The 13,072-nt window shown below is 46.1% G+C and overlaps 1 protein-coding gene across 1 annotated transcript in view; it reads left to right on the plus strand.

Moving 5' to 3' along the window:
- LOC142099027 (proteinase-activated receptor 1-like) overlaps positions 1-13,072 on the plus strand; it is a 64,261-nt gene that overhangs the window by 8,221 nt on the left and 42,968 nt on the right. Inside the window, exon 2 of the mRNA XM_075182096.1 lies at positions 5,463-5,525. Within this exon, the coding sequence (XP_075038197.1) occupies positions 5,463-5,525 (63 nt within the window). The remainder of the gene's footprint in view (positions 1-5,462; positions 5,526-13,072) is intronic.

The following is a 13,072-nucleotide window of genomic DNA, read 5'->3' on the forward strand; positions in this document are numbered from 1 at the left end:
CAATGGGATTAAGGTCTGGGGAGTTTCCTGGCAATGGACCCAAAATTTTGATGTTTTGATCCCCAACCCACTTAGTTATCACTTTTGCCTTACAGCAAGGTGCTCCATGATGCTGGAAAAGGCATTGTTCAACATCAGACTGTTCTTGGATGGTTAGGAGAAGTTGCTCTTGGAGTATGTTTTAGTAGCATTCTTTATTCATGGTTGTGTTCTTAGGCAAAATTGTGAGTGAGCCCACTCCCTTGGCTGAGAAGCAACCCCACACATGAATGGTCTTAGGATGCTTTAATGTTGGCATGGCACAGGACTGATGGTAGCGCTCATCTTTCCTTCTCCCGACAAGCATTTTTCCAGATGCTCCAAACAATCTGAAAGGGGATTCATCAGAGAAAATGACTTTACCATAGTCCTTAGCAGTCCAATCCCTGTACCTTTTGCAGAATATAGGTCTGTCCCTGATATTTTTCTGGGAGAGTAGTGGCTTCTTTGCTTGCCTTCTTGACACCAGGCTGTCCTCCAAAAGTCTTTGCCTCACTGTGCGTGCAGATGCACTCACACCTGCCTGCTGCCATTCCTGAGCAAACTCTGCACTGTGGTGCCCCGATCCCGCAGCTGAATCAACTTTAGGAAATGGTCCTGGCGCTTGCTGGATGTTCTTGGGGACCCTAAAGCATTCTTCACAAATATTTAACCTTTCTCCTTGAAGTTCTTGATGATTCGATAAATGGTTAATTTAGGTGCAATCTTACTAGCAGCAATATCCTTGTCTGTGCAACCCTTTTTGTGCAAAGCAATGATGACTGCACGTGTTTCCATGCAGGTAACCATGGTTAACAGAGGAAGAAAAATGATTTCAAGCACCAGCCTCCTTTTAAAGCTTCCAGTTATTCTAACTCAATCAGTATGACACAGTGATCTCCAGCCTTGTCCTCATCAGCACTCTCACCTGTCTTAACAAGAGAATCACTCACCTGGTGTCAGATGGTCCTTTTGTGGCAGGGCTCAAATGCAATGGAAATGTTGTTTTTGGGATAAAGTTCATTGTAATGGCAAACAGGTACTTTGAAATTAATTGCATTTCATCTGATCACACTTTATGACATTCTGGAGTGTAGGCAAATTGCCATCAGAAAAACTGAGGCAGCAGACTTTGTGAAAAATAATATTTGTATCATTCTCAAAACTTTTGGCCATGACTGTATTTTGTTCTTCATGTAATGTGTTATGGATCAATGTTTTTTGTATATGTCATGTACGGCGCTGCTGACCTTTTGTGGTGCCTTATAAATAAAGCATAATAATAATAATATTAATAGTAATAATAATAATCATAATCTATTCAGGATGTTTCTGGTATCTCCACTTATCTTATATCTGCTCTTATTTACACTTACCTGTTGGTCATGTCTGAAAGAGCAACCTGTGTGGGCATAATAGCAAAGACCATACCTCACATTACACTCTGTGCCATAGACACAGGTAGTGTCAAACTAAATTAACTGCTTTGAGCCAGTAGTTTCTTGGTGCCCCTGACAGCATGATTTTCAGAGGTCAAGCCCACCATCACGCTGTTGTCGTTGCTGTTTTCAAAATAAGTACTCAGAGGATTTGATAATGAAAAACAGTGAATTTTATTAGCTCTCCTGTACACGGGCCATCTTGGTCTAAGTAGATGAGAAGGTAAGTACAAAACATTTTTAGATATTTTATAGACCATAATCTTGGAATCTTTGCACAGAGGGATGTTTTGATTTACATTTGCAACGACATTTCCAATGATTGAATAACTATTAATTATGTGTGCCTCCACTTTAGAGAATGTGCCTTCCTGACCAAAACATTTCAAGGAGAGGTCCTATCTCTGATGTATGGGGACATAATATTATCTACGTAACCCCCTGTCCCGGTATGTAGTGTGAGGTGCACAGGTTAGGCAGTGCACCTTCTGCTCCAGTCTTGGCAAGCTCAAGGCAATGGGTGTAAATGACCAGGTGGTCCCTGCACATGCAGGTATTTTTGTTTTCAAACTATCTTTGTAGGCCATCTCTATCACAAACTGAATTATTTTATTTAAACAGTTTTTCCCCTCTAGCACATTACTTGAGTTCAAAGAAATAAAGAAAATATGTACCTCCTTACTCCTCCTGCACACATCTTACACGGCTGGTGTTTTCACAGTACATAACAGGTTCTCCTGGTCACTGTGGTTCCGCAGCTACTCACAGATCAACCTCTGTCTTTTTCCAGTATACAAATGCAGGATTCACAATGTAGCTTATCTCCAACACACATGCAGCTCTGACACTTTCTCTGTGTAGCTCTCAGCTTTGCAAGCAGGGGTAAAATCCCTTGGGCTATAACACTCCTTTCTAGTTTTCTCTCTGCCCCTACTGGGTTTCCCATAGCTGCCTCTCTTTACTACAACCCTCTCTCTATGGTCTCTTTTCTTATATCCCATAGTGTATGCATGCTGTCTCTTGGGGTATCTGCTCTGGGGACTCTCCTCCTATTCAAGGCACACATTACTTGACCCTTGCTGCAGCCACCATGCTTGTGCTCCCAGGCAATGTCCGGGGAGCCTGCAACCTCCTCCTACACTGTCCCATTTCCCTGGCTGTCCCATCACCTCTCCTCTCTCTCTCCCTGCTCTCCTTCTGCTGTTTACTTACCCTTCTTCTCCTTTACCCGTCTTTTTATAGCACCTTCTTCTTCTTCTCAGTCTATAGTAGGCTGGGCTGTGCATAGCAACCAGTCTGAGTCACTGCTCTTTTCACAACCGCCTAACTTGATGCCACCCCCTCATGACCCCAGCTTGCAATCACTGGGGTGTGTGGTTTAGTATAACGTACCAATTGGACATTACATACGTTTACAAATAATCACTGTTGCCAGTTTCTGATGGCCTTGCAAAGGCTACTATCTAAGAAGCATGAAAGACATAAGCATTTTCAGTAAAAGGCTTACGGCTGATATCTTGACCTCCTTTACCTTCTTACTGTTATTTAACTATCACCTTAAATAACAACACGAGACCTGAGTGTGGCAAATTTAAATGATTTATTTAAATATGGTGGTGAAGAATAGAGCTGTCAGTCCGACGTCTGCCAGGCAAAACCGAACTGTCCCAGCATTAAACATTGGGACCTCATCAACTGGGGAACAACCAAACCCCTGGGTTCACGTGGTAGACCAACCAATCACACCCTAGGTGCACATATCTTCCTTAGTGGGAGACCAGGTCATGGTTTTACAGAACCCACCCATCCTCTGAGTTAGACGGAAAGCAACCACAGGGCAACCCACAGGAGCAGTACCTGTACCGAGACTATAGCCGATTCACTCAAAGAGAAGCGGGTTCATCATGCTCAATACCGTAAATGTGCGCCCAAACCACTGGCCGTCGACTGTACTGCGTTTTCCTGCCACTCTCCATCCAGGCTCACGGACAGCCATGTCAGCCGCCAATAACTGAGCTCCACCCTGACCAGCATCCATTTGTTTCTTCATGCTACCAAGAACCAACAACCAGGGAGGGTGGGTGGTCAACGTCCAGAACTGCAGAGACTGATTAACTCTACACTCATCCCACTTATAGCCTCTGTCTCCCCCTCTCCTATGACACCAGATGGGCGTAGTCCCATAGTTAACTATTAAACTCCAGAGAAAAATCCAGTTAAAGATATAGCCAAAGCTTTTAAATTGCCTTCGGTCTCATTCAATCTCTCAGTTCTTATTCTTGTAAAACTTCATAAAAAGCAGAAGCATATAAGTGCAATAATGGCTGCTGGACTCCATGCTGTAACACAGATTGATTATTCAAACAATTCTATCTCACTGTCGACAAGACTAACAAAGGAAGCGGGGTCACTCTACCCTTTTCTATAAGTATCCAAAAAAGGATTCCAACCATTACTTGTGTTTTCCATATTTCCAAAAGTGTGAAAAACACATCCCCAGCACACAAATACTTATTAGGCTCTGGTATACATAGTAGCTGAGCAAAGGTAGACAAACACCTGGGCAAATTTCTAGCATTATATTACATAGTTTAAATTAAAGTTCTTTGTGTGGCAGGACCTTCCTGACATACATACATTGCCAGTTTCCAGCACCTGGACTTACAGTCTCTCTGATCTTATTTACAGCTTTTTCTGGAACCCCCTGAAAGCGTGCCTACCTGTCCCCTGACACCCTCACCTTCTTCCCTCTCCCCTGGCACCCTATTCAAGATACTATGTGAAATCATGTTATTCCTAGTTGATTTTAATAGTAAATATCAAAACATATGTACAAGTGCCTGAAGGAGGCCTCTCCTCCAATGACTGGTCATTGATTATCTCACCTCTTCCTTAAAACTTACCTTAAAACCAGGGCCCTCTTAAGAACCTCTTGGGCCCCCGGGCACAGCAGTGCACCGGGGCCCCTATATATAAAAAAAAAAAAAAAATGATTATATATATGGGCCCTGCAGCCCAGAGGGGCCCTCTGGAGGCAGGAAAAAAAAAACCCTGCAAAAAAAGAAGAAAATAGTTACCGTCCTGTCAGCTGGCGATCCGGCTCCCTCCCTAGTCTCCTCCTCCGTCGCGCTCCGCAAAGGATGTCGGGCGGGCGTGATGACGTCACGCCCAACATGCACTGCCAGCGCGACGGAGGAGGAGACCAGGGAGGGAGCCGGATCGCCAGCTGACAGCACGGTAAGTATTTTCTTCTTTTTTTGCAGGTTTTTTTTTTTTTCTGCCTCCAGAGGGCCCCCGGGCACCTGCCCAGCGTGCCCAATGGGAAAGACGGCCCTGCTTAAAACCTGTTAAGGCACCAATTGGACTTTAGCTTTTCATGTGAAGTCAGCCTGATTGAATTAACCATGCTGTTCGGACACCTCTCTCCCATACACAGTAACTCCTCCTTCTACTTGAAAGAGTAACTCATGGAGATACATATTCTATCAGAACACAGGGACAGAGGTACTAATCAGTAATCATAGCCATGGCATCCCACACAATCAAAGTAATGGGGAGAATTGGAGGTATGGCATATAGGGCCTGATTCATTAGGGAAAATTAAGCAAAAAATGAGTAACTTTGCACCTTGGCAAAACCATGTTGCATTGGAGGGGGAGGCAAATTTAAAATGTGATGGCAGATTTATAGTTGAGGCATGTTCTAGATCAACTTTTAATTTCAGTGTACAAATAAAGCTATCAAAGCTATCAAGTATTTGTGTGCTACATATTACAGCTAGTATTTATCTTATGTGTAAAAAAATATTCCATTGTAACATGGTTTTGTCCAGGAGAAGACTTACTCATATTTTTGCATTACTTGCCTTAATGAATCAGGCCCAGAAAGTTTAAATATTGTGGATACTGTAAAACAAAAAAAATAAATAAAAATGTATTATACAGATTTGGTTTGTAAGTCTCTGTTTTTAATACATGCTTTTAATAAGTGTTCTTTTTGTTACAGATTTTCCAAAGTTTGATTTTTTTTCTTTTTACTTCAATCCGGAAAGCAGAAACAATACAACAGGTATGAAGAAAACTTATACAGCAAACTCTGTTGTCCACAGTTTACCCTGTTAATTTGTTCCAAAATGACCAGGGCATGGCACAAAGTCCATTTGGTGATGCTGTGCTCCTTGATTTGCAGAAGTATGCCAAAGCTCATGGGTTCATGTCTATGGGAGGTGTTAGGCAGAACGAGAGTGTTTTTTGCAAAATGTGGAGCAGGTGCAAAACTACTTGAAGGCAGCGCTCTGCTGCACATGGTTTTATTGAGCAAAAATTGAAATGAGATAAAGAGGTGGAGAGTACCCAACGTTAAGGGTATTACTTGTTTTGCAGTAGTGTGTACAGCCATACCCACTCCACAAAAGGATTTGAGTTTTAAAGCTCTGAACTTGTGGACATCGGATCTCATCCTATAATTTTCCTAAATGAGGCCCACTATGTTTATTGATTTATTACCTAGTTTATGATGGAAAGTTTATTGGTGAAAAATTTGTTATGGTTCTACCTCCTGCCTTTCAAGAAATTTTTGTTTAATGAGTTTGTAAAATTAGAAAATTCAGGCTATATATACTTCCCATTGTTTGATAATGAAAATGTTTAATACAAAATGGTGAAGGATAAATTTAAATAAATGGTATTAATCACATGACACATCACATGACATCACACAGTTCTCCTTACTCATTCACTGAACTTAATTAATGCACCAGAGAATAAAATCTAGTCATTTATAAAACTGCAATAAAAAGAAAAGACCTCAGATGGAGATTCAAAGAAACGCACTTAAGATGCCAGGAAATCCTGTCGAAGGCCTTTTCAGCGTCTAAGGATAAAATAATGGAGGGAGTTTTCCTAGTGTTGAGTATGTGGGCAAGGTCAATAGTTCTCCTCGTGGTATCCCTGGCCTGCCTACCGGGGACAAAGCCCACCTGTTCATAGTGAACTAGCCCAGGGAGTACAGTGTTTAAGCGGTTGGCCAGGATGTTGGCATATAGTTTCAGGTCATTGTTAAGCAGGGATATTGGGCGGTAGCTAGCACAATTATAAACACAATTATAAACATCTTTACCCTCCTTGTGGATCATGGTTTTGCGAGCCTCCAGAGATTCTTTGGGCCAAGGGTTGCCCTTCAGGATAGAATTAAAAAGAGTGGAGAGGCGGGGGGCCAGAAGGGCCACAAAGCTTTTATATTAAGCTGCTGAGAACCCATCAGGACCAGGTGCCTTACCCGTCTTCTGAGCTTTGATAACCTGCTCCACCTCCTCTAAGGAAATGGGTTCACTAAGATGATCCGCAGCCTGGGGTGTAAATTTCGGAAGACGAGCGTCCTCCAGGAATTTATCTATACACTCTGCCTGTCCAAGATGGGCCATGGCACTGGGGGGTTGAGGAAGATTATACAGTTTTAGATAATAGTTCTGGAATTCCGAGCAAATTAATTTTGGATCATAGACCAGGACCCCTGAGGAATCCCTGACAGCCATAAGATTGTGGGCCGAAATTTTAGTCCGCAATCAAGTGGCCAATAGCTCATCCGCCTTATCATCCTTTTCATAAAAATGTTGGTTCAGCCATTTCAGCTTCTTGGCCACTCGATGGGAGAGAAGCAGGTTAAGTTCACCCCTCACAGAGAGCATTTGTTCAAGTACAGCAGGGTCAGGGTTGGATTTATGTTGTTCCTCCAACTGCTGGAGGGCCGTGGAGAGGCGCATGGTTTCAGCTAATCTCGTCTTTTTGGCATTTAATGGCCCCTAATGACCGCCTTATGGGCATTCCAGAGAGTGGAGGGTGAGATATCAGGGGCCTAATTTGTTTCAAAATATTCGGATATTAAGGATTTAAGATGAGCTACTGTGTTCTGGTTATGGAGGATGGATTCGTTGAGTCTCCAAAAAAAGGAAGAAGGGCGGGAAACTAAGGAGGAGAGGTCTGCCGAGATTGGGTCATGACCAGACCATGTAATTGAGTGAATATTAAAGATAGTAAGTTTAAGGGTCAAGTCGTGGCTGAGCAGGACCATGTCAATTCGGGAGTAGGTGTTATGAACTGGGGAATAAAAAGAATAATCTCGGGCCAGAGATTCTCCATGTATCGTACAGATTATGCAACTTCATAAAATCCTGCAGAGCCCTGGAGTTCCTCCCATCCCTCCCGTCGGGAAGAGCAGACGGGGGGGCAGACATATCCAGATGGGGGGTAAGAACCGCATTGAAATCTCCACCTACTATCAATTCTCCCCTGCGAACCTGAGAAAGTATAGTTCCTATACGTTTAAAGAATTTGTGCTGGTCTTGATTCGGGGCGTAAATATTCACTAACGTACAAGGAAGGTTGTTCAATTTACCCACTAGAATAAGATATCTACCTTGTTTGTCTCTATGTGTATCTATGAGATCAAAAACAAGACTACGAGAGAAACGGATTGCTACTCCGCATCTCTTCTTGGCAGTCACACGCAGGATAAGTGAAGGGGAATCTTTTGGACTTAAGTTCCGGATGCAGGTGTTTTATAAAGTGGGTTTCCTGTAGGAATACTAGATCGCCTTTAAGGGTCTGTAACGAAGCATTTAGTTTGCCCCTTTTTTGAGGAGAATTGAGACCTTTAACATTAAAAGATATCAGGCAGAGAGTCATGAGAAAGTTAGGGGATAGGAGTCAGGAGGAGAAAATATGTATAGAAAGTTGTAATTCTGACTTGCTGGAGGAGTATATATCAAGGACAACCAAGGCTGGGAAAACATTGTAGGAGTGTCGGGGAGGTAAGGGCAAGAGGACGGGTGCTGGTGGGACAAATGAAGCGGTACTCTAGGTACCCGGGGATCAGCTGAGAGCAAGCAAGCTCTATGGGCAACAGGTATATGGCTGACGGGGGAGGGGTTTAGGGCATCTCTGTAGGATAGGGCCACATAGTGAAAACATATACAATAACTGTGTTACATTATTTAACTAGAGGGTACAGTGATAGCAGACTGGTTTTTACAAATGCTAGAAGGTACCCGTATAAACATGAAAAGAGATCCAAGAAAGAGAAAGAAAAAGAAACAAAACACAAAGAAAATAAACAAAAAACAAGACAAGCAAATAACCAAAAAAAAAACATCAGCTTCCTAACCCTAGAGGACAGTCAGAAAGTTAAATTACGAAGTCTTGCGAGGAGTGGAAGATTTCTGGAATGTGGACCATTCGCCTTGTGGTGCTCTTTGGAGGTCGCGGATTTGTGTCCTGATTACCCAAAGTAAATGGTTGAGAAGCGCCCCCGAGGGGCCCGGTAGCAAGACCCAATCATTGGAGGAGAGCCTGAGCCTCCGGGAGCGTTCGGGCGGAAATCTGACGCTTCTGATGCCAGAGAAAGAGGCGGAAGGGGAGACCCCACCAATATCGCACAATATGATCTCGTAAAACTTGCGTTACTGGGGAGAACTCCCGTCGTCTGGCCAGAATGGTCGGTGACAAGTCCTGGAAGATCTGTATGTTGTGACCTTCATATGTTAGGGTATGTAATTTTCTGGCCCCACGCAAGACCATCTCCTTGGCAGTATAGAAATGGAGCCATAGAATAACATCCCTAGGCTGATTCTGGTCGGTCGATCTGGGCTTTAGGGCTCTATGAGTTCTATCCAATAGCAAGTGGTTCTCTGGGACCTCGGGAGCTAATTGGGAAAAAAGCTTCTTCAGATATTGGTCCAGGTGGGCAGATTAGACCGTTTCCGGAATGCCCTTTAGGCGCAGATAATTCTGTCTAGCCCTATTGTCCATGTCTTCCTGATGTTCCTGGACAGATGTCTGTCAGGATCTGCCTGTAGCTTATGCATTACATGCTGCTTTACCTGGCAGCTCCTGTCTTTTGTCCTTATTATTATTGCAGCAGTACCTCTGTTTACCAGAAGTGCTGCTATTGTGCTTTTCATGTTGCATTAGGGGTTAACCCATTCTCCAATTATCCCATGCACCTGGGTGTGTTCTCATTTCCCTTATATATATCTGTCACTCCCAGCACACATGGCTGGTTATTGATGTTACACCCTGTGGTTTCTTCCTCCTGCTTTGCTCCTGTGATTATGCTGCATTGGGATCTCAACATACATTCTGCTGACCTGTTTTCATCTGTGAACCTGGTACTTTCCTGTGCATCTCCCTGTACTTGCTGCCTGGATTCATTCCACACCTCCCGTTTACCTGCAACTGTGTACACCTGGTAATTTCTACAAGACCATTATTACATCATCTGTTCAGTCTCTTCAGCAATAAACTTGTATGTTTTTCACCTTATTCATGGCTCCTCAGTTGTATTTCTACATTGATTTGTGACAGTATAACCAGCCCAAAACAGCTTGGAAGTCAGGTGAAGTTTTTTATTTCTGGGACCATTTTGTTCTGCAATTCATTTTCATATTTATTTTTGCAAAATGTCTGCATTATCAGCCTTTGAATTGCCACAACTTCAGGCTTTACAGATGGATATAATCCTGCTACGCTCCCAGCTGGCTAAATTTTCTACCTTGCTGATGGACCCACTCAGTAGGCTGTCAGACTCTGTCTCTCCTAATGCAGAAGCAGGTGATTTGTCTCCACCAACCTTCTCTGCTGTGGAATCTGTGCAAGCTCCTACAAATTTGCCATTTACCAAGAACTATGGCTTAACTAATTCCCGGTTGACAGGTGGTCCACGCCCCCATCTTTCCAAAGAGGAGCGGCGGCGCAGAATAACAAACAAATTGTGTATGTACTGTGCCAGCAATGAGCACTTCTTAGAGGACTGTCCTATCCGTAGACCACGTCAGCCTACTGATCCATCCCCTGTTGCTTCCTCTCTGCATTCCAAATTTGTTTGTGCTCCTCCATTTCTGTTCTCTGGAATGAGACCCAATCTGCTAGCTCCAGCCGCCTGTCCTGAGGTGCCAGCTCCAGCCGCCTGTCCTGAGGCGCCAGCTCCAGCTGCCTGTCCTGAGGCGCCAGCTCCAGCCGACTGTCCTGAGGCGCCAGCTCCAGCTGCCTTTCCTGAGGTCCCAGCTCCAGCCGCCTGGCCTGAGGCGCCAGCAGCCTCTGTCTCCTGTTGCGAGGTCCCAGCCTCTGTCTCCTGTTGCGAGGTGCCAGCCTCTGTCTCCTGTTGCAAGGTCCCATCATCTGCTTCCAGCTTGGTGCCTGCTGCCACTGTGTCCGGTCCCGAGCCTGCTGCCACTGTGTCCGGTCCCGAGCCTGCTGCCACTGTGTCCGGCCCCGAGCCTGCTGCCACTGTGTCCGGTTCCGAGCCTGCTGCCGCAGCTTCTGCACCCGAGTCTCCTGCCGCTGCCTCCAGTGCCGAGTCTCCAGCCGCTGCCTCCAGTGCCGAGTCTCCAGCCACTGCCTCCAGTGCAGAGTCTCCAGCCTCTGACTCCAGTGCCGAGTCTCCAGCCGCTGCCTCCAGTGCAGAGTCTCCAGCCGCTGCCTCCAGTGCAGAGTCACCAGCCGCTGCCTCCAGTGCCGAGTCTCCAGCCGCTGTCTCTATTCCAGAACTACAGTCCGTTCCAGAAACCTTGCCAGTCCATGCGGTTCAGCCCGAGTTGCCAGTCCATGCGGTCCAGTCCAAGTTGCCAGTCCATGCGGTCCAGCCCGAGTTGCCAGTCCATGTGGTCCAGCCCGAGGTTGCCAGTCCATGCGGTCCAGCTGGAGTTGCCAGTCTATGCGGTCCAGCGCGAGTTGCCAGTCCATGCGGTCCAGCGCGAGTTGCCAGTCCATGCAATCCAGCCCGAGATGCCAGTCCATGCGGTCCAGCCCGAGTTGCCAGTTCATGCGGTCCAGTCCGAGTTGCCAGTCCATGCGGTCCAGCCCGAGTTACCAGTCCATGCGGTCCAGCCCGAGTTACCACTTGGTGCTGTCTGCTCCGAGGCTTCTCAAAGTGCTGTCTGCCCTCAGGCTTCTCAAAGTGCTGTCTGCCCTCAGGCTTCTCAAAGTGCCGTCTGCCCTCAGGCTTCTCAAAGTGCTGTCTGACCCCAGGCTTCTCACAGTGCTGTCCCTGCCAAGGCTTCTCTCAGTGCTGTCCCTGCCAAGCCTGCCGCCCAGTCTGGGCCTGCTGCCAAGCCTGCCGCCCAGTCCGGGCCTGCTGCCAAGCCTGCCGCCCGGTCCAGGCCTGCTGCCAAGCCTGCCGCCCAGTCCGGGCCTGCTGCCAAGCCTGCTGCCCAGTCCAGGCCTCCTGTCGAGTCTGCTGCCAAGCCTGCCGCCCAGTCTGGGTATCCTGTCAAGCCTGCTGCCAAGTCTGTCGCCCAGTCCGGGCTTGCTGCCAAGTCTGTTGCCCAGTCCGGGCCTGCTGCCAAGTCTGTCGCCCAGTCCGGGCCTGCTGCCAAGTCTGAACCATCCTTTGCCGAGGGTGCCAAGTCTGAGCTGTCACCTACCTTTGAGGGGCACCTTTCTCAATTGAGTGCTCTACTAAGGTTTTGTGCTTCTTATTTCCCCTCAGTACCTAGCCTTGTCAGTGACCCAAGGAGGCAAGTTTTGTTTTTTTTAACAAATTTTAGAGGAGAGGCTATGGAATGGGCAAACCCTTTGATTGAGTTTGATCACCCCCTCCTGTCTGACTTACAACTATTTGTTGAGGCTCCCACTATGCCATCTTGCGGGGCCTCTACATTATCAGCAGTACCACCCATCTCACCTGGCCAAGAGATACCTTTCTGCTCCTCCCTGTTGGCGCAGATCCCAACTCCAAGGAAGTCCCGTAAGAGAGGAGGACGTAAGAAGAGAGGTGGCTCTGCAGTGCCTGAACTGGCAGCTGGCATGGTCTTTTTTGCCTTTCCGCCCATGGACGAGGACTTTTCTGCCAGGCCACCTATTGTGGACTATGATTCCGATGAATTTAGACATTTTTGGTAATCGGGCGTCTGGAATCTGCCCTAGGAAGGGGGGCGGGGTACTGTCAGGATCTGCCTGTAGCTTATGTATTACATGCTGCTTTGCCTGGCAGCTCCTGTCTTTTGTCCTTATTATTATTGCAGCAGTACCTCTGTTTACCAGAGGTGCTGCTATTGTGCCTTTCATGTTGCATTAGGGGTTAACCCATTCTCCAATTATCCCATGCACCTTGGTGTGTTCTCATTTCCCTTATATATACCTGTCACTCCCAGCACACATGGCTGGTTATTGATGTTACACCCTGTGGTTTCTTCCTCCTGCTTTGCTCCTGTGATTATGCTGCATTGGGATCTCAACATACTATCTGCTGACCTGTTTTCATCTGTGAACCTGGTACTTTCCTGTGCATCTCCCTGTACCTGTACTTAATACATCATCTGTTCAGTCTCTTCAACAATAAACTTGTATGTTTTTCACCTTATTCATGGCTCCTCAGCTGTATTTCTACATTGATTCGTGACAATGTCAAGTCGCTACGAAGGCGCACAATCTCCTCCTTCATTCCTGTCTGAGAGGACACCACCGTCTCCAGTCTTGTTCAACTTGGTCAGTGCGGACACCGATTGAAGCCACCTCCGTGCGTAGTGAGTGAAGGGCAGTCTGCACCTCTGAATGGACGGAAGATTTAAGCTCTTTCATTTCTTTGATTAGTGTTAGTAAGTCTTGTCTGGTTATCGGGGA

This window comes from Mixophyes fleayi, chromosome 1, assembly GCF_038048845.1.
Source record: "Mixophyes fleayi isolate aMixFle1 chromosome 1, aMixFle1.hap1, whole genome shotgun sequence".
NCBI classification, from domain to species: domain Eukaryota; kingdom Metazoa; phylum Chordata; class Amphibia; order Anura; family Limnodynastidae; genus Mixophyes; species Mixophyes fleayi.